Source organism: Rattus norvegicus, chromosome 2 (assembly GCF_036323735.1).
Source record: "Rattus norvegicus strain BN/NHsdMcwi chromosome 2, GRCr8, whole genome shotgun sequence".
NCBI classification, from domain to species: Eukaryota; Metazoa; Chordata; class Mammalia; order Rodentia; family Muridae; genus Rattus; species Rattus norvegicus.
In genome coordinates this window covers 153,709,656-153,732,709 of record NC_086020.1, presented here as the reverse complement: position 1 = coordinate 153,732,709, position 23,054 = coordinate 153,709,656, and the positions used below count along the sequence as shown (strand labels likewise).

Below are 23,054 nucleotides of genomic sequence, written 5' to 3'. Positions count from 1 at the left end.
CTGCAAATAAGTTAGGTCTTAAAAAAGCCCTTAAATACCAGGGTATCTCCTGGAATCCCTGCACAGAAGCAAACCCATAGTGTTCTGAACTGTACTACAGAAAGCATGAAAAGTTATTCAGTTACAGTGTAGATGCAGATTCAAGAATATATGGCTCTGAAATCTGTGGCTAATGGGAAATAGAAGTAATCCTAGTGCATTTAGAGTATTTACTTTTTAAAACTTTAAGAAGCATTCATGTGTATCAAACATAAATCTCTCACAATTAGTAATAGCTTGAATCCTATTTAGCTTCTTGCTTTGTTAAGTCTAGGTTTGACAGTATTTTTTCATATGACATTATCTCTCAAAAATGGAAGAGGCAGCCACTGCTATGGCATGTGGAAAGGTCTGGTGTGGCAGAGAAAGGGCTCAGGCTTTGCTATTTGGAAGACTGGATAATGGTTACTTTAACATGCAACAAATTTGCAATTGATCAATAGAGAGTTGAAAACATGAGCCCCTGAAAAGGACATGATTTCTGACAGGAAATTTATCCTGGTTTTAGGTCTACAGGATGCCTATTAAACCACGACTGTAATAGGAAATTAATGCTGACTCCACATCAAATTAATTTGCAAATATTCCTGAAATACACTTTTCAGTTAAAAAAAAAGTCTTCCGTGAAGGAAAAAACACCATGTAGTTACATTTTATAATTACAGTTTGAGGAAAGTGTCTATTATACATGCATTTTTTCATGAACATCCAAGAAACATTTGCCTAAGTAAAAAAACTAAAGCTCTGATCAGTGGTTCTCAATCTTCCTGATGCTAAGACCCTTTAGCACAGTTCCTTGAAATTGGGTTGAGCCCCAACCATAATTATTTTATTGGTACTTCATAACTGTAATTTTGCTACTGTTAGGAATTGTAATATAAATATCTGTGTGTTCTGATGGGCTTAGGTCAAAGGAGCTGTGACCTATAGGATGAGAACCACTGCCTTAAACAGAGACAACAGACAAGGAATACTTTCGACTGGTGTTAGAGCTTTACGGAGTGTAGGCACAGCACTGGTACATTTAAAGTAACTACATACTCTAACTGTACAATTAGAATGAATACTTTTTAGGACACAGTGAGAGATAAATCAGTCCCTCTAATTCTCCTGTTCATTTTAATAGGTTAACTTAATACTCGGCTGTTTCAAACACATGTATACACTATGATTATGTCTGTGTTAAAGGTAACTGTTCTTCTGAGAACTGAAAATACAGCCGTTTGATTTATAAGTTTTATGTAAAATAGCCTAAAACAGAGGAAGAGCCTTTTATTAGGACTGGGTAGCATTATTGATGAGTATATAATAGCAATAGACTTAGCTACATGGCTGGCAGGCAGCAACATAGTCTTACAAACCACTGATGGACTAAACAAGCTATTAATGATAGTCGCTTTTCAACACTCAAAATGGTCGGACTATGCTGTTTGACCACAAAGATAAGTAGGGCATCACTTTCAACTGTTATACAATGTTAGAAATACAAATGAGACCTCTGTGGGGAGATGAAACCCACAGGTATGGCTCCAGAGTTCTTTTGCTATCTCTCTATTAATAGCAAATATCACTTAAAGCTGTAAACCCTTAAGACTCTATTATCAAAAGACTTCTCATTGCTTATTGTGATTGTCCACTTATGTTGAACACAGTATTACTGTTGTTGTTATTATTACTATTATTATTATTGTTATTATTATTAACAGCAACAGTCCTGAGAAACATATCACTTGATACACAGTAAAGGAGAAAAAAAAAAGCCAAAGAAGAATTATTGCCTGCATTATTCTTGCAGAGTAAGATTTTTGCCCCTCTATATATAATCTGTAGAATACCCATCGCTCCAGATATATCAACCAGCTAACAAAGTATTCAGGCTCTCAGTTCAGATTCTACCTGATCCAGAAAACTTCACTTGCATTTCAAGACAAAACTTCTTAATATATTTTTCTTCCTACTGGTTCTCAGAACACTGACTTCACTTCAAACTTCCTGGAATGCATACCATGTCCCTGACTAGACTCTGAAAATCAACTAGACCTTGAAAATGAGAATCTGCACTTACATATGATTTCCAATTGAGTGGGATCCAGCACCATTTCAGAAAAGACAGAAAGAGAATATTTTAGAAATAGTATACTGAGGAGGATGAGTGACTTCATACCCCACCCTAGGGAACCAGCACTTCTTCCCAGCAAAAACCAACAGAGAATACTAATTTTCCTTTTAAACAGACACAGTTCGTCACACATTCCATCTACTAATAAACATCTCCTGACTCTAATCCTCTACTAAGAGGAAAAGGTAGCATTGCATATATTGTTCCCCAGTTAACAGTAATTGATTTATTGTAATCAAATGGGAAGCTTTATCACTTGTACCTTTTCATAAAAGAAATCATAAGAATGCATGTTCACATCATTAATAATTATTGGACTACATTAAAGATTTCTGTGAAAGTAAACACTTAAATTTGGGATTCCAAATCAGGACATTACTTAATATATGCTATAGAATTTTAAAATATAAACTGGGAGGAAAAATAACTTGATATGACAAGAACTCAGAGTCAATTCTCTACAACATTAAAAGATCATTAACTCAGAATCAGCAGCATCACTAAGCAATCAGCTCTTCTTCTACGCCTGCAGAGAGACACACTAAAAGTCAAGACTCTGGGGTCAGTGTCAGAGGACTTTTATCTGTATGCTATGCTTCGTCAAGAACAAGCACTACTTTTTGTTGTCCTTAGAAGACCTAGCTAAACATTAAGAGTAGACTTTCCCCTCATTTTTTCTGCTATAGTATGGGCACTGGGTTCTCTGAGACAGTCTCCTGATGCTGCTGCTGACTCTCCAGGACACCTGCAGGAAGGCGCCTTAGGACTCCAGGGCTTTTCAAAGGTCATGCTTGCCGCTCGATGATAGAACACATGAGGGCATGTGCTTAGTGCGTACAAGGCTCTGACATAGTATCATGGTTTTCTAACAACTGGTTTCTAACACTTTCTGCTATTAATTAGTAACTTCTCTTTTTGAGGTAACAATATCCACAGGCCACTTTTCACTGATAAAGAAATTATTAAGTGTAAAGTGTAACCCAAATCACAACTAAAATTAACCCCTGGGGTTACGGGATGGGGGTGGGGTACAACACAAAAGATTCAAAATACTGAAAACATGTTTCCTAGAAAAATGAGGCTTGGGAGTGAGTAGGACCATTAGCAGCAGCGGAGGGAGTGTGGCTTCTGAGAGAAAGACTAGATTGGGGCAGTGAAAAGAAACTAACAGTTCAATCACACCCGATCTTCTACTTTCTCTTATCTGCCAGCACCTGTTAAACACCTGCACATCACTGTGCTGCAGAAGAGCTCATCTTTGATCTAGAAAATGTCTACAAAGTGAGTAGGATTAAAAATACCTAAAATCATTTCCCCATACAGACTGACATAAGAAGGAAATAGAAAATATAAATCAAAACATTTTTACGGTACAAAATTTCTGTAACAGAAAATAATCCCAAAGCATAATACTTATACAAATGTCTAATACTTAAGACAAATGACTAAAGAAATTTTCACATGAGAATTTAAAATATAAAAATGAAAATAGAAGGCTATTTCAGGTATGATGATCAAATTATAATATTTAAAAAGAATAATACATTTCAAAGAAAATTTAATGAAAGATTGAGTAAAATGATCAATGACTGAAGGTAAAGGTAAGAAATTAAAGTAAAGACAAGTGAAAGGTTATAGTATACACATGGAAACACACAGAAAAACGACACACAGAGACTCACAGGACCTGACTAATATTTAATATATAATTCAAAACATTAACTTCATGAAATAATAAAACTTAAATCTATATACATGACAAAGTTCAGTTTGTACTTACAAAGAAACAACTTTTAGGTTCATCTTAGGAAAAGAAAGGACTTTAAAGGACAAAGAAAAATAAAAGAAAAATAACAATATCTTAAGGCAAAAAAAATAAAATCATTAAATAACAAGGTATTAATGGAATCATGTTAAATGTCAAAGTAGTATAATACAGGACAGGAAGGCTAAATTATCCAAATGCTAAGACTCTAGAAAATAGCTTGGAATAAACAAGATGTCAGAAGCCTTCCCTGACAACTGGACCAGAGGATGAGTTTCTTCAAAGCAAGAGGAAAACAGGGTGCTAGCAGCAAACTGAAATTAAAGACGATGTACTTAACTTTACAACATATTTGAAAACAGTATGAGCGCACAGACAGAACAGCAGTATATAAAATAGAGGCGAGCAAAGGGAGTCCTGGCCCAACAAGAGCAGAGGGAGAAATGTAAGAGTGACTTCAGCATGCTGAGGAGGTGAACCGAAGGAAGAGAGAGAAGACACCAGCACCCCAAAACACACACTGTCCCAAACTTCAGTTCTGAAGAGACAGACAATTCTCTACAGCACTTCCATGTATGTATCTTCCAGCTGCTTACTCTGAATTATCTCTACAGACATTTAACAGTCTTGGCAGACGCTGACAGAGGACTGCCTGGTGTAGAGTAGTAAGTAGAATAACGAGCAAAAGACCGCAGCTGCTGAGATCCTACACTTGAGTTCCTGAGCTGTCACACAGCTCAGAGTACAGGGCATTGTGCCATGAAACTGGGGGTTCCAACCAACCGCTGATGCACAGACGAGCTGTGTGCTGTTAGTAGGAAAACATTTTCTCTGACTCAAGCATGCAAGGTAAAGAAGATAGGTTCAGGCAGAGCAGGGGGAGGCTGGGAGGACTAATAACTACAATTATGGAGAGATTGCCAGAACAAATAGAAAAGGAGGAAGAAAATATGTTGCTTTCCATGAGAAAAGAGTCTAATTAGACTTTTATGGATCTTATAATTCCTTTTTGTGGTTATTTGAAAACCTGAGCAATGTCCTATAGTAAAATTTTAATACTCTAGTGTTGACTCATTAAACCAACAGAATTCTTGCTAGCATACACATTCTATTTCTGTATCCTTTTTGCCCATATTTTAAATATTCTGAAAATGTGATTCAGACACAGGAATTACATCAGTATCTAAGTGAATGTGGATTTAAATGGGAATAGTAGTTATCATTTTAACATTTTCATTTATTATATACCACATTTGCTTTTAATTTTGAAACAAACTGATTTTTATATCAAGCAGCTATGTTAAGTGATGGCATAAAGTTATAAAAATAATTCTCTTACTTCCCTAAAAGGACAAAGCTATACCAGCTGATACAGGTTTTAGCTCTCTGTTTTTGGTGGAAATAGTGATACAACCCAGGGCCTCCTGACTTCTACCCAAACACTACTACCCAGCTACAGACTTCATACCCTAGAACATGTTAGGTAAAATTTAAAGTACTTGATGCAATGAATCACCACTGCATTGTGTTTCAAGATGCTTTCCTCTTGTATAGTCTTGCCCTTCACCGTGCAAACACAGTGGCTGGCTCTTTGTAATACTTTTGTGCATGTCCTCTTTGAATGAACAAATGCTGGTCTTCACTCAAACCTCAGAGATGCTATCATTGTGGGGGTCTTATGAGTAAAACACAAACAAGTATAACTTTGTAAGACAGTCCTGAGTTCTCCCTTTAAATTTCTTTTTCTTGGTGCTTCATTGGCAACTCTGGGTATTTTCATAAAGGGAGTTAAGTTATGAATGGATTCAATCTTATTTAATTAAAACCTTTTTATTTCTTATTCTTTAGAATGTGTCATGGCACATGGGGAGGTTTCTGTGGAACTGGATCTCTCCTGGGATTTAACTCAGGTCACAGGCTTGAACAAGGCAAGGACCTCAAAGGGTGAGGTGTCTCTCCATCTGCCTTAAGTAACATGGAGACAACCAATCAGAAGCTGAATTCAGGAGACTCAAATGTGTCTAGTGCAGCTGGGAGTCTGTTCATGGACAGTGTTACATTCCGGAGTATTCCAGTGTCTTAAACCTGGATTTCTAATCTTAAAGGAAATGGGTGTGGTATTCCTCAGATGAAGAAGGGCATCTTTCAATAGATAGTTTTATTTTTATATAACTTTCTAATGATATATCAAGACTCTCTTGCTTCCCAGCGAAAGAGCACTGCAAGGTATTTTTTCTCTAACTAAAATTATTACAGATGGTTTCAAGCGTCGTGGGGGATATATCTGTAACCAAGAGCTATTTGACATTGAGGCCTTTTGGGGGAGGGAAAACCAGTTTTCTCCGCTGAGTGACACTGGATAGCTATACACTCTAGGGTAGGCCCTATGCGCACAAACTGCTGATCACTACAAAACTCCATTATTCTGTGCTTTTCATTTTGTTTTTCTATTTTATGTTTTGCTATTTACTATGATTTTAAATTGTTTTGACTATTTTTTGAGAAACAAAGAGAGGGGGAGATTTAGTTTTAACAAAAAGAAACAATTAGAAGTCTGATTTCTCTTTCCATAAAACAGGTTCCTGGGGTCTAGCTTGGGTCATAAGACCTGTGGTAATGTATCTGCCTAAAGAGCCATCCAAAGGCCTAAAATTTTTAAATTAGATAATAAATTAAAAGGGAATTATATTAACATTTTAGTATTATATATAAACTACGAATTTATACAGGAGCATACTATTTCAATAAACAATTTATTTAGATTGTTTAATGTCCTAAATTATTTACATCATTATTAAGTGATAAACAGAAACGTGGAAATACTTTTCATTGATGAGAATCATAATGCTATCTATTTCTGACACTACTAAACTTTTCTAATTAAGTTATATAAATTTTAAAAAGTTAATCTCCTTTTTAAGGAATATTTTGAAAGAGCTAGAGTCTCTTGGGTCCCTTCAGTTGTTAAAAATAAACCTTTCTAACTCTGAAATTTCTGTTAGTGAAAATTAAGCTGCCAGGTGAGGAGGGAGTAACCATAATGAATTACACATACACACACACACACACACACACACACACACACACACACACACACACGAAACTGTCAACAAGCAAAATTAATTTTAAAACATGAAGCTGCCTCTTGCCACTGTTTTCCTTTTGTGGAAGCAGATCAAAAGTACATTAATAGTTAACAAAGCTAGAGTATGATATATGAATGAAGCTTCTCAATTTTAAAAGTACTTAGACTGTATTTACAAAAGATCACTACCATTAATTATTCAACATTTGGATTTGACCAGAAACCAGAGCATGAGTTTATAAGGCTCTGTTTAAATGAACTACTTAATGCTACAGTGAACACTATCCAGTGAATTGTTGTAAAGGGGATTTTTCCAATTTTTTAAATCTATGGACAGATTTTAATGTTAAATCAATTTAAGTTTTATTTGTTCTTTTAAACTGCTTACTCAACACAAAACTGTGCATCTCAATTATTTTGTATATTAAAACTGAATATAGGTTAAACCACTGCATTATTCATAGAGAAAGACATTAGGAAAACAAAGCTGTGTACTCCTTTCAAGGCTGTTAAATAGCTGACACACACCACTTCATCCATGCATTGTCTGATGGTGTTTTCTTAAAGCATGTGCTTGTTTTTGTCAGATCAAGATATGCCAAAAATTCTACACCAAATTTTGCTTCTAATTAAAGCAATCATCAATCCAAGGATTGTCATTCATTTTATTTCATCTTTACATCAAAAAAAGGTAATTTAAAAAATTTAATTCCCTTGAAATAGTAAGATAAATGAAAAGGTAAGTGCCTTCACATAATAACAGTAGGCTGAGCCTTTGGGAAATGGCTGACTTTTTCACTGCAAGGTATTCACAACTCATCCAAAGTGTTCATTTAGGATGCGGATATCAAAGACGATGCAAATGTTCAAGAGGAACGGAGAGCTTACCAGATGTTCTAATCCAGCTTTGATGTTTCCACAATCCCTAAAAAAGAGAGACAAATAAAAGGTCTAAATGGCTGCTAAACCCTTGTCTGCTCTAATTTATCTTTACCTGAAAGTGCTTTTTAAATTCTTATAATTTTTCATTTACCTTTACTAACATTCCTAATAACAGTTTTTAAGGAGAAATTTTCCACCAACAGAGAACATTTTCTTTCAATGAAATATTACCTTTAAAACTTTCATTCAACAAAAAAAAAGTTTCATATTTTTTCTTTCAGTGGAGAACAACAACAAAAAATGTCAAGTCTAATCTTAATTTAGTATCACACGTTTACTTACATTGCTGCCTTAAAATGTTAAAAATGCTCAACTACCAATCTATTTACCACCTAGACTCTAAAATTGCACACTTCTGAGTACATAGGTAAATAATAAAACATTGGCAAAATAATTTTAATACCTATTTAGTTTCACTATAAACCAAGATCTGTAATTACTATATTGAGAAAAAAACCAACAAAAAAATCTAATATAATTAATATCTTGCTTTTGGCTATAGAAGAGTCTGCTGGTGGAACTAAAATTAAATATATACAAGGTGCAAAGACAACTTGGGCATTTGATGAAAATGTATGGAATTTTAAAAATATATTTCTCTTATTTTTCAATTTTAGTAATTACACCATTTCTTCTTTCCCTTTACTCTGCCCAGACCTCCCAAACAACCTCCCTTCCTCATTTTCAAATTCATGACCTTTGTTTTCATTAATTATTTTATATTCTTATATTTGGATGTGTACTCATTTATATTTCAAAATATAAACTGCTCTATCTATGCCTGTCTGTGTGTCTGTATGTACACAGGTATGATTTTTAGAGCTGACCATTTGGTATTACACAACCAATTGAGCCCTCCTTGGTTGCCTGTAGTTCTTTGTGTCGGGTTAAAGGCTCATGGTCTTTTCCCTCTACTTTGGCATATCTTTGCTGTCTTTGTTCAGCTCATGTTCAGGCACTCTTGCTTGTGAAGCTCTCTGGGCATAGCTTCTGACATTGCTACAAAGTCTTGGACACTCTCAGTGCTGCTGGTTGTCTCACTCCCTTAGAAGCATGCCTGGTCACTTCTGGGACCATGAAAGACAGTGCACAGTGCATTCAGTTCAGTTCCAAATTAGGGGCCTCTGGCCCTGTGTTTTAAATACATGGTAGAAATCTGTCTGTATTTTTAAAGTTTTGTATTTATGCCGTGTGTGACCGCAAGACTATCATATGCATGCAGTCTCCATGGAGACCAGAAGAGGCTGTCAGAATCCTTGGAAAATATAAAGGCATGTGTAAGCCACTGGCTCCTCTGCCACCCCTAGTAAGTGCTCTGACCTCACAGGGTCTTTCTGTCTCCAGGTGGATGGTTTAGAAGGCTGCAGTCTACACTAGTATATTACTGTCAAATGGACTTTGACTTTCCTATGGACTGTCACTTTCCTTCTCAGATCACGCAATGTTTTAGTTTCAGGATGATTACAGGTCTTACCAATTTTTTAAAGATTTATTTTCAGTTGGATAGATGGCTCAAAAGTTAAGAATGTGTGCTGAACTTGCAAAGGATCTGAGGATGGTTTCCAACACCCACACCAACTAGCTTTCAACTACCTGTAACTCCAAAGTCAGGGGATGCAATGTCTTTTCTTGCCTCCGTGAGGACCTAAATATGCCCCACATATATACCTATTATAATTAAAGCTAAATTAAAGCTAAATGGTGTGTGTGTGTGTGTGTGTGTGTGTGTGTGTGTGTGTGTGTGTGTGTGTGTCTGCGCGCGCGCACCTAAATAGTACAGAACAGGGCTTTGTTTCCCTAGAATTGGAGTTATAGGCAGGTTAAATTCTGAGTGACACAAATAATCATAGAATGTTCTTGTGAAAACAAAGATTTGGATTCAATTAAAAACATCATATTTATAATAATAAAATTAGAATTATAAACAGATTCTCCTTTCACAGTTTGCAGTAATTTATTCTTGCCACTAATTAGAGCTTAGAGAAGGAGTTTCGCTAATCTTACATTTTGACTTGAATGTACAATTTTGCTGAGGGTACTAGAAGCAGCGGAGAGACAAAGATAAGTGTCAGCAGCAGAGTGCTAAGTTACTTTTAGAATGCTGGATCCGGCATAAAGGTGGAGGTTAGAAGCTCTGACTTACTTTGTAAGCAGCATGGCCTAAGAGATTAAAGTCGAGAAGATTTGGAAATACAGTAATACACAGATAAGTGTTTTTCTGTAACTTACAATGTAGACCAGTCTGACCTCAAACTCAGAGATCCACATGGGATTGCCACCTAGGTGTTAACACACCTTGCTACAATGTTTTTTAAGCATGCATTTTAGATGGCACATCAGACAGAAAAGTAGTTATTATTGGGGTGTCCCTTGATTCACTACCAGAGTCTTGGCCATCCTCTATCCTTAGTGATTATCATCTCAGCACATTTCTTGTCCACTTCACAGGTGGTGCCTTATTTGGAGACCATCCTCTATTCTCACAGAAATCACTGTATGAGCATCTAAATGGATCTCAATGGCTCCTGACTCATTCAATGTCAATGTAGCTTTTATAAGTAAGTGAAATCTTTCTAACATATGTTTTCTTAACACATGTATCTTGTCAAAACTATATCACATGGAAACTGGCAGTAATAGCCAAAATGGACAGCAGACAATTAATCTAGTTTTCACTCATATTGAACTATGCTCCTTTTTCTTATTCTCCCACAATTTTTATTTTGTTAACAAATAAAAATCAAACTTTGGAGACTCCTAAACTAAGTTTCAATGGAAGAAAACTTCTCTCTTACCACAATTTAAAAAGTTCTTCCAAAATGTTTCTGTAACACCCTGAACATGTTGCATGACAGAATTTATTACAAGTCACAAAGTTCATTCAGTCTCCCAACTAAAGCACCATAAAGAAAATTCTTTGACAAAATATATTAAATTAATAAAAAAATTATATTCCAGTACCTACTTTACAATGTCTGAAATAGAGCACATGAGCAGTTACAAGCATCTAAATCTGACAGTTTCCAGTTAGGTCTTTGAACAGCCTTGCCCAGTCCCACTCAATCTTAGTTACTTTTCTACTGTGATGATAACAGCTTGATCAAAAGCAACTTGGGGTGGGAAGGATTTATTTACTCTTACAGCCTACAGTTCATCACCCATGGAAGTCAGGACAGGAGCTGGAGGCCACAACCTTTAGTGAAGAACTAAAGCAGAGGCCATGGAGGGTGCTGGACTAATCCTCAAGTTTTCTAAGCCTGCTTTCTTATGTAGCCAAGGACCACCAACCCAGGTAATGGCACCGCCCACAATGGGCTTGGCCCTACCACATCAATCACTAATTAGGAAAATACACCACAGGACTGTCTCAAGCCAATCTGATTGGGGCATTTTCTTATTTAGGGTTCTCTCTTCTCAAATAATTCTAGCTTGTGTCAAGCTGATATAAAAACAACCAGTACACACCACACAGAGGGTATAGGATTGCCTCCTGGGAGGGTAGGCTGGGATAAAAGTAATATGAAAAAATGGGGTGGGAAAAGTTCTGGGTGCATATAGAGTGAGCTGCTGTTGTATTGTTTTTTTTTTGCTTATTATTGTTTTTACAGAAGAGGGGCATGTGGGACGGTGGACTAGAACAGTAAAGTCTTACCACTTCCACATTTAATCATCCTGGACTGACCTGCCAGGGAAGAGGACACTTCTCCAATAACATTCAAGAAAAAGACATTTCTGAAATATGTTATTAACATTAGTAAAAAATACAAAATAATTCAGAAAATTTTCAAAAAAGTATTAAAAAAACAATACAAATCATTAATGAAAAATTTAATGACTATACTTATATTCCCAGTTTCTTCCAAATGTTATATATAAAACTCACCCCATAGAAAAAAACACAGATAATGCAATGTAAGCATATTGGTTCTAGAATAGTACAATAGTAATTGGTTCTAGAATAAGTATATTGGTTCTAGAAGCAGAATATCTAAATTTGACTTTAATCTCATATATATAAGATATATATCCACACAAGCTTTGTGATTTTATGCATGTCTGCTGAAGCCACACAGTGTGAGTAAGCAAACTTCGCAGCGAAACATGAAGATAACTAGGATACGTAAGTTGTTTCTACAGACCATGCAACATAATGTTTACCAAAGTCCTTTCTAAACTATAAGATGCTATAGAAATATTTTGTGGTAAGAGACATTTAGTAAAAAAGCCATTATGAGTCTTAATGATTAAAAAATAAATAAATAAAGACACGAACTCCAACACACTGATAAAGGGATCCTGCCACCGATGGTATAAAACCTGTCCTCTTAGTGGTCTGTCTCTTGGGTTGTCCCTGTCATGACTTCATCAATATTTGTGCAACTCCTTTTGCCCTGTGCTGAAAGCAGACTTAATTCAATTATAGGTCTCAAAACTGATAAAATGGTCCTGAAGTGGAAAATGGGAAGAGATTATTGGCAAATGAATAAAGATTTGTATCGAACTAACACACAGGAGTACAGCAGGTCTTTTTTTTTTTTTTTTTTTTTAATCATTCCCTGTCTTAAATCTTCTGGGAACCATGAGTTTCCCTTCCCCTCATGCAGCACATCGATTTCTGAATTAGACTGCAATATTAAATAATTAATATACTTGCCATGATTGATGTTCTGCATTAGTTGAATATTAGGTTATCAATCAAAATCCACTTGGTTTAATGTAATAATATTGAAAAAGTGTCATGAGTTGTTCATCCAATTTGTAGTTGAGGCAGCACAGATAGTAATGTTGGTAGAACAGGGCTCTAAAGCAGGAAATGCAGCAGCTAACATTATGTGGTAGACATGGTGAAGCTAAGGCAGAGGCTGAGGGTGTCCTGAGTAAACCACACACACCCCATTGTCTTGATCAGAGAAAGAGGCATGACAAACAAGAAAAACACATAATAATAAAAGTACAGTGTTCTTTTACCTTTGTGGCAAAGAAATTTCATAATTTTGCTAATAGAAACATGTTGGATGACCAGAAACTGTAGATAAAGCCTGTTTCCTCTTAAGGAACACCTAAACAAAAAGACTGATGATTTTTGTTGTTTTAAGATCTACTCTTACAAGAATCAATATATCCTCTCTCTCTCTCTCACACACGCACACACATACACACACACACACACACACACACACAGAGTGAAATAACAACCATAGTGACCACTAAGTTCTGTACTGCTCTACAGGAATGAGACTGAAATAGAATGAGCACTGGTCCCAGAGGTTAAAGTTCTCTTCTTTTGATGACAGTCTCTTTGAGTCTCAAGGTTTTGTCCTCATCAAAATTATTTATTAGCTTAGGAAAAAATAATTAATTGCTTCTGAAGTAAATATTTTCTAATTATGCCCTATTATTCAATCCAAAATTTGTTATATACTATGAAAGTAACATCTTAAAATAAATTTAATTAAAAGGCCTCAAAAAATAAGCTTTGATACATGGAAACTGAAAAATCTAAGTATAAATAAAGCCTTCTCAAAGAACAAGCTAAAATTTTAGCATTTTATTATAAAATACTAATAAAGACAGTACATATAATACCAACAGCGTATCATTTCACTGACAAGTTCTTAATAAATAAAACATTAAATATCTTTATAATCAGTAACATATTCCACACAAGATGTGCATTCATTTGGTAATTGTGAACAAAAAACTTAATAAAAATTTACATTATGCTTTTGTCAGGAACTAATTATATTACTCAGCATTAAAAGGTTAAGGCAGACTTGTCTATATACAGGAAAACAAGGATCAGAGTCAATGTTATCTGTTTCATAAGCCAAAGATACATGAGTTGGGGAAGGGGTTATGTTGTTTCCTTGTACATGATAGTAGTCAAAGTTTACAAAAGCATATAAAAATACCAATAAAAATCTAGATTTCTTATTTGAAACATTAACTGATACACACACACACACACACACACACACACACACACACACAGAGAGAGAGAGAGAGAGAGACATCAGATTCTATTATATGCCTAGTCTTAGTAATGCAAAGTTACAAAAAGAAAAAAAAAAAAAGGAAAATCTGAGTTAAAATTTCAGCTCTGTAACTAAACAAATGTATTCTCTGTTAAGTTATATCTCTATTCATTTTCAAACCTTAAACTCAAAAACAGACTAAAAAGACAGCATACATATAATAATGTACAAGTCATTGACTAAATACTAGTGATGAACTAACCATTGGTGTACACTTTCTGAATGAGAAATATCATTATATAATAAGTATTAGCTTTTTTAACCATCTTGAAATCTATCTCTGCATAATGTCAATGAGTAAAAGGCATTCTTAGTTTAAACATGAACTAAATAGAAACTGTAATACAATGGCTAACATCCAGTAAGAATGCCATGCAGATCCTGAGAAATAATCAAGAGCAATTAGTAGTTGCTTGTTTTTCATTTTAATTCAATAAAAAACAAATATCAGCATTGAGATCCGAATTATTATATCAAAACTTTCAGTTTCCACTTAGTAAGTCAGCTTAGCATTCTTGACATTTTTCTCTTCATATGAGTTTCTTGAAAGTTAGTAACTTTATATGTATATTCATATTATAATTCAAAATGGTGATTTTCAAGTATTTTTATATGTAGTTTTTGTCTGATTAAGTACCGCTTGGCATTAAGTTATACTTGAGAATTTGCACATTTACACAGATAAATATGCATGGTTGTTAAAATTTAAATGTTATTTTATTCCTGACATTATTTAAAGTTTTAAAGACAAGGATTGGGGAATATTCAGTGTGGAGACAAACTGAAATTTAACGCACTTAACACCCATGCTGCAGTAATACAGAATGGGCTCAGTCCAATGGGAAACTGAGCATTTAAGCTGGTATGGATAAGTAAGTTACTACCAGTAAGCCAGGTAAACAGGTTCTGAAGTTCACAAACATCCGTGGGAAAAGAAAAGAGACCTCAATATTTCTTAAATCATGCTTTAAACTACGAGCTCAATGGAAAACTAAGGGAATTTGTCTTTAGCAGATTTACTCTAAAAGAACAAATCTAAAAGCTCTTCAAAGGAGAACTGGCACAGAATGCACCCTGGAATGTTGGGGGTTGCTTATTAAGCATGCTCATTCCTTAAGGAGTTATAATAATCACAACATGAAAAGATCAGAAATATTAAGACATGGTATCTATATATTAGATACTTAAAACTGCACTGTCAAACCAAAGGTAATATGTAAAACTCTTAATGTCCAATTGAGGTAGGAACATATATGGTACATATGTTACCTGATCTTCTATTTTCTACATACAAAACAAATGCTCATCATCAAATCAACCCTCTTTACCCTTAGGCTATATACAATTCAAACTCTTTCTTAACATTTTGTTCAAAGGAGTCATGGCCAGACATCTGGAATTCGTCGTCGAGATGGCAGTCCACTCATCATCACATTACCATTCTCAGTCTATGTCCTTGACCTAGTTTAAAAAGGTTCAGAAAAGGAGCAACTGTCATATGCATCAGAATGTCTGGGAAAGGTTTCAAGGAAAAGGATAACATTGGCTGGAGCCTGAAGGGTCGATTATATTTGGGTAGACCAAGTAAACAGAAAAGAAAGAGCAGGCACATGAGCTCATGACAAGAGGTGAAGTAAGGAGTCATCTGCCCAGAGAAAACGGTCAACTCTTTAATTCAAAATAAATGTATTATGTAACGTTTGAAGTCCATGATGTATGATTTTATGTATTGTCGATTACAAAAAAATTTAAGAAAGTCTAGAAAACATGTAGAAGTTCAAAGCAACTTTTTTTATTCAGTCAGTGTACCCTGCTATGGGACTACAGAAACAAGACTGTCCTAAAGTGCACACAGGTGCCATCTGGGCTACAAGTGACCCTGCACACAATAAGTGCTCACTAGAGAAAGTCAAATCACATCTGGTTCTAACTAAGAATAAAAAGGTACCTGAATATCACCAGCCAGTGATAATAGCTTCAGTATGTTATAGCTTTTCAAGACATTTTTATACAACACATTAATACAATTATTTTCCTTACACAAATGGGATCATACTTAATTATGTAAACAATTTTAAGTATCAAAAATATAATTACATATAATAATTCTATTCTATTCTTTTCACACAAAAACACTGTGCTAACTTATTTCTTCTTGTTGGATGTTTGAGGTGATCCAGATTTGTATTTAAAATAAAATTGATTTGTAAAAATAATTAATCATAGTATTCAAAATTTATTAATTATATATAATTTTAATTTACTTTGAGGACCAGGTATAAGTAATTAAAAAAATCAATATCATAGTACTTAACCATAAACAATTTACATTCCCTAGTAATATTTTTTTTCTTTTTTTTTTTCTTTTTTTTTTTTTCTTTTTTTTTTTGGAGCTGGGGACTGAACCCAGGGCCTTGCGCTTGCTAGGCAAGCGCTCTATCACTGAGCTAAATCCCCAACCTCCCCTAGTAATATTTATAACTGTCATTTACATCCAATTTCTACTTTCAAAAAGTTTACTATCATAGAATTAAGCATCAACAATGTCACAAAAGCAATATCTGCCAAAATGTATGACTTGAGTCACAATCACCAAATAGTTTTGTAAACAGTTGTCCTTAGATGCTAGAATTGCAAGGAAACGCAATACTTGTGTATATAAAAAATCTCAGCAATTACAGGGTGATCAGTCAATTCTTCAATTATTAAAGTCTTTTGATGCTCTTTTCTTCTGCTTTTATGCAAACTGGTCAACTTCAGCAGAGAACAGAAACTCAAACTGAACTCTTCAGCTTAGTATTCAACAGTCTTGTTCAAGTCAAATTAATTACCATTTCTTTCCCTTATTTTTTTGCCCGTGTCTGTATGTACAGTATGAGTATATGCTTATATGTGTATATGCTCATATGTGTGTGTATGCATGTGGAGGCCTGAGAGTGACACTGTGTGTCTTTCTCGACTGCTATGTGTCTCCTTTATTGGGTCATCCCTCCCATATGGCCAGTCTGCCTTACCAATCAGCCTGAAGGTCTTAAATCTCCACCCTCCTATGCCCTCCTGAAAGGGGAGGGTGCAAACTCCAGTCTTCAAGCTTGCAAAGGAGGCGACCCCTCACAGGTGGAGCCAACCCCCTAGCCTAAGTGCTGGGTTTCCTTTTGCATTGCTCTGCTTTAGGTCTTCACACTGCTTGGCTCTATTCAGACTACTTGTCTAAAGGAGATGATTATTTTAGAGATGCAGCTTCTGAGGAAACAGAATATATATGTCAAGTGTGTAAGTACATTCCATTAATTAGCTAATTTAAACTTTAATGGCCTAATATATAGTTAATAATTATATATGTATAAATAAATGAAGCTTAGAGAGATTAATTAGGTCATAGAATATTCATTTCAGATAGAAAAAGGACAATTTGAATTCAGGTTACCTGAATTTTAATGAAAGTAAAGTTTATTACTGCCAATCTTAAAAAAAAAAATAACCTCAATAATGAAATAATTATGCAGTATACTTCTACTCTGTAATTGGAAGTAAGATTGGGTAGAAGACTTCAATGGGGATTTAAGTAAAAAGAACTATAAACCTCATTAATAGTCTTGCAGGTTGCAGGTGCTGGGCCTGAATATTTACAATTTATAATATTTCTACCAATACCCACAAAAGAGAAAAATCATAGGAGACTGCTAACAAATGTAAAGAAACAGTACAATGCATGGAAATTTATATATAACATGCATGTCATTTTATATCTAAAAGACAGGCAAAGATCTATGAACTGATGGCTTTGCGGCATGGGAGGCTCAAGGACTCTGGCCTGACACACTGCTGCAAGAGCAAAATAACATCTTCCAGACAGTAACTGGGAAAACAGATCTAAATCAATTTATTTACATTTCTATTTTATTTACATAGATCTAGAAACATTTCTACTTATTTTTCATATTTTTTAAAAAATTCTTAGCAATACACATAAAACCTTTGACCTAGCAAAGTTTTACTTGCCTAAGTTTAGTTAAATCATTCAATCATCTATTAATGAACTTGTCATATTTAATTTTCCAAAATGAAAACAAACCAAATACCCAGTGCTGGGGAAGTAAAATATTAATATCAATAATACAGAGACTTAAACAGCCATTAAAATGATGATGTAATTGAGTATTTTCACAAAACCAGTTTTCTGGCATATGAACTATTAAAACATATTTCAAAATAATAGAATATCTACATTTGTAAAAAAATTAAAAGGGGTGTATGCATTCATTTTATAGAGTAAGATCCATCAGTGTTACCTAAAAGGATATAAACTAAAATACAAACACTATTGATCAATATTTATATATTTTACAAAAATCCACATAGCAACTTTTTGGTGTAATACACTATCTTCATTAAAAGAGTAACAAACGTGAAGCTTAGAGCAAGGGAGTAGATTTATAAAATAGTAGATATTGTGCAATCAGGGTCCAAAGCTAGAACTCCAGTTATAAAAGAGATGTAGTGTGGTATATTAAATAAAATGAGGCTCGGTTTATATTGAGCCCACGTTTTCCCTGTTCTCCAGAGCACTGCTAAACTTTCTCATAAGTTATTTATGTGTGTGCCTATTACCTTCAGTATTTAAAGATCATATTCACATTTCTGTTCATTTTTATAGCAACTACATTGTCTAGTATAAATGTAATCTTCCTACATTTGCTACATGATTATATAGACACAGAAGAAATAGATTTAGTTCGAGAAGGGAGAACTGAAGTAGAGATAACATAGACATGGCCAAAATACATGAGATGGCAGAAATGTTAACTCTTCTGTGATTTGTCTGGAAAAGCTGAAGCACCTTCCCTCCCTCCCTCCCTGTGTCATTTGTATCAGATTCAGATTCTACACTCAAACTAAAATCCATTCAACATTGGACTCCTTAATTAATGTCATCACACTTGAGGAAAGATCACTAGCTTGTCTGTAGCCTTCTATATTCAGCTAATAATTTTCTACTATTGTACACAATGGACCTTTTTTTAAAAGAAAAAAAGTTCATTCTCCTCCCAGTAATATGAATATTGCTACCCTCAAATAACCCAAATCGTCTTCTCTTTCCCTCTCCATCATTATCATACTTATGGTCTATGAACCGAATAAATTCCCACTTTTGCTACATGAATGGTGTCGTTCTTACATCTCTAAACTTTGTTCCCTTTTTGACATTTAATGGTTGTATCTGGCCACAGTGCAGCCTCTTTATAAGGTGCCACAGAAAGGGGAAAGCCCAATGCTTTGAGATGGAGGCCTAGGAGGCAGTTGGATAACACACCAGCAAAGTGCCGTGACTCATACGCTTCACAGAACGTGAGCTGAAACCGAAACTTACACTCTCACTACCAAGACTCCAATGGACTGTTTGGATGATATCAAGACTGTTCCTCAAGATCAACTGAATTGTTGTTGTTGTTATAGAAAACTACCCACAGGCTAACCCTCAAAGTCCCAATATTAAGTGGCTTCTATGTGTTTACTCCTCAAATTTTTGTTTAGGTAAGCTATCTGTTTTAGTATCATAAGAATTCTTTTATTATTTTAACTAGTGATACATTATTAATTTTACAAATTGATGGCATTTAGTGATGTTTCCATACATTCACATTTCATTGTGCACTGGGTAAGTACGGATCCTTTTATTGGCAACGTTAACCAAATTTTAACATTCTTCATCTCTACATTAAAGATAAATATTCTTAGAACTTGAGATACAAAGGTTAACTAACTCGATTATACAATGTCTTACTAATATAACTATCAACAATTCACTGAATTAGAATTGCAGATCATTGGCAGATACATTCTTACTCAAGACCAGAATGACAACATTATTGGTGAATTCTATCATTTTGCCTCTGGAACCAAAATTTAGTGGCTTCTTCTTCTAAAACCATTTTACTAAAACATTATTAGCTATATATACATAGAATGTTAGAACAAAGACAGTGACATGACTTAAAGACAACTGTATTGACTGATCAACAATTCTACGAGTATTAAAACACTTTATGCTGTAGAAAAAGAAAATTTTTCTTTAACTTTCATGAGTTCTTAAAAAAAGAAATGTAAGTTTATTAGCATGTGCATTATATATACACACAGGATATATTCAAATAGATGATTTTAAACACCAGATCAAGTAACATTTCTAAAAAGCTCAGTGAAATTTTAAAGAAATGGCAGAACTGGAGATGAGCATACACATTGTCTTTAACTTCTAACAGGTTACTTTTCAGTAGAGCTACCATAAACTAAAATTATCCTATCTCGAACTGAAAGAATATTTAACATGCCTCACCAGTAGAACGTTTTAGCTTAGCAATACAGTCTGCTGTACTGGATGGGTTTCTTATACTGGTCTTGCTATGGCTAGCAGGGCGCTCGGCCTGGCCTCACAACATGGTGTAGTACAACTTAGTACTAGCCCAAAAGTATCATTCAAAGTACTGTGTCTGTTGAGTGTGTATTGCCTTTTAACACTACTACACAAGAAAAAGTAAATAAATTAATAAATAATTTTTAAATGACTTTTAAGCTAAACTACTGTTAAGTCGAAACTACTTTCCATGGCCTATAGTTGGGTTTGAATGATCACAGAATTATGGCCTGGGTTCAGGTTACTTGGGTACCATTCTACTAATTTTACTTTCTTGTCAAGTTTTGGGTCAAAGAAAAATAAATGTACATCATAACTCTGCATTCTTATCTTTCACCACATCCAAAAGTTATTTTTGAAAAAGTGCCTACTGGTGTCTCTATATTACCAAATTCAAACTCAACTTTTCCATCAATCTTGGTACTTCTCAGAACAATCACTGAGTTAGCCAATGCCCCTTCTTTCAAAGCTTCTCCTTATCTTCTCTGAGATCACATCATTTGGTTTTTCTACACTTTCTAAAATTAAACAAACAAAAATGTGCTCAGTGCTCAGTGTTCTCTGAAAATCAGAGCTTCACAAGGTTCATTTTTCTTATGCTATGCCTTATCCTGATCTACATACAGTACCCTGTGACAAAAACACATCACTCCAAAGTTCAAGATGTCCATCCATTTATCTAGCTGCCTATTTGATATCCTTTTTTGCAGGTTTCAAAATATAAAGACAAAAAGTTCTGAAGGGTCCCACACTGGAATTCTCAAGTTCCTTCTCCAAACCTCGTTCTTGCTAGTATTTTAGTTTTCAGAAACAGATCAAACATTCACCTGATGCTGAAGCCCATGACCCAGAAATCAACTACTTCTTTCTTCTCTCTCCCTGAATAAAGAGTGTGTCACTGTGTCCTACTTCACCATGGCTTTTATAGCTGCAGATACCATTTCTACTATGTCAATGACCAGTATCCTACTCTGACAGTCATAACTCTTAGCCTAGTCTTTAATTCTCTTGTAATTATTTTCCTAGATTTTTTTCCTTTATTTTAGCAACCATCTACCCTGTGTAGCAAGCTGTGCTCTCATTTTTAAAAGGCTACATTATTATCACGTTCAAATGCTTTACACCTTCCACTGAAGCTGTTATGTTTGGCATCCTAGAGAAACCAGACTGTTATGTGAGATGCTATCAAGGTAAAGTGGGAAAAGTGGTGCATGTCCATGGAGCTTACAGGCAGGAATGGAACTGGCATGCAAGCACATGAAGAGCAACCACTGGCTGGGTACTAGTCATTTAAGTAGTTAATATGTGAAAAACAGTTAAAAATAAAATACTACAAATACCTAGAAGATAAAATAACGGAAGCATACAAAATCTCATTCAGACCAAGAATTGCTTGCTTTCATTGTCTTCTGCTCTACTAACTTTTCCAGTACTCCATATTTTTATGTGCTTTTCTTTTTGTTATTTTGAATATTTTTTGTTTTTTAGGTTTTTTTTAAAATTTGTTTTGATTTTTATTTTTAAGAGAAAAAGAACATAACGTTGTATGGGCAGGGAATTGAGAACAATGGAGGAAGAGTGGAGAAGGGAAAGACTGATCAAAATATGTTTCATGAAATTTTTAAAAGCCAAAAAGTACAAAGAAAACCAGTAACTATCACAAAGCAGAATTAAAACAGCATTATAGTACCTGAAACTTCAAATCCACACCAATAAACAAGTTATGTAACTCATAACTCAAAAATAAAATGTATTAAAATGTATACACACACACACACAAACACACAAACACACACACACACACACACACACACACACACACACACACACACACACACACACCTTGTTCGTTTTATCTTTAAGTTCTGTATTCATGGCTTCAGCAAAGGCTCCAAATGGCAGATTTAACCAACCAGAGGCAGAAGACATTAGAAAAGAGTAACTGCATCCTATTAAAGACACATGGTCATCTTTCTTGTAATTGTTGTCTAAACAGTACAGTATGGCAACCATTAAACACCAACTACATTGTACTAGGTATTTCCAGAATTCTGGAATGATGTAAAGGATACGTGTGTGTGTGTGTGTGTGTGTGTGTGTGTGTGTGTGTGTGTATGTATACAGCCATTACATCAAACTACTTTACGTTAAGGAATTGAGCACACATCGATTGATTTTGGTGTACTCGACCAATCTCCAGAAGACACAGAGGGACAACAAGTTTCTTGCTTTCTTTACTCTTTTTTGGATTGAAAACACACATTACTTAGAATTAGGGATATGTTGCTACTTTGAACATTTAGTATTAAATGAAATAGTCATGCTTTAACTATATTAAACCACCAATAATATTTTTTGGATTAGTTAAAGTGGTTCCAAGTTAAAACTAAAAAATTAAGAATGTACTAATACCACCATGTACAATATACCTGATTTTGAAATACACACAGGCACATTTGATCAATGGGACTACTACTACTACTACAGGACTGAAGCTCAGTAGTAAGGACACTTGCTCTGGGCTCATTCTCCTGCACCCAAAAAAAAAAAAAAAAAAAAAAAAAGGACAAAGAGATAAAAGAATGGAGAAATCTCACCATTGTTTTTGGAAAATTAAAAAAAAAAAAACAAAAACAAAAACCAACAACAACAAC

The 23,054-nt window shown here is 34.7% G+C and overlaps 1 protein-coding gene and 1 long non-coding RNA gene across 5 annotated transcripts in view; one reads left to right on the top strand and one right to left on the bottom strand.

Moving 5' to 3' along the window:
* The window catches only part of Rsrc1 (arginine and serine rich coiled-coil 1), a 405,987-nt gene that overhangs the window by 210,116 nt on the left and 172,817 nt on the right, over positions 1–23,054 (bottom strand). For all 4 annotated transcript variants that reach the window (NM_001014172.2, XM_063282107.1, XM_063282106.1 and 1 more), the window contains exon 5: positions 7,897–7,933. In NM_001014172.2, the coding sequence (NP_001014194.1) occupies positions 7,897–7,933 (37 nt within the window). The remainder of the gene's footprint in view (positions 1–7,896; positions 7,934–23,054) is intronic.
* On the top strand, positions 11,937–15,695 carry LOC134485626 (uncharacterized). Its single transcript, XR_010063826.1, has 2 exons — positions 11,937–12,070; positions 15,362–15,695. It is a non-coding gene; the product is annotated as an uncharacterized LOC134485626 (long non-coding RNA).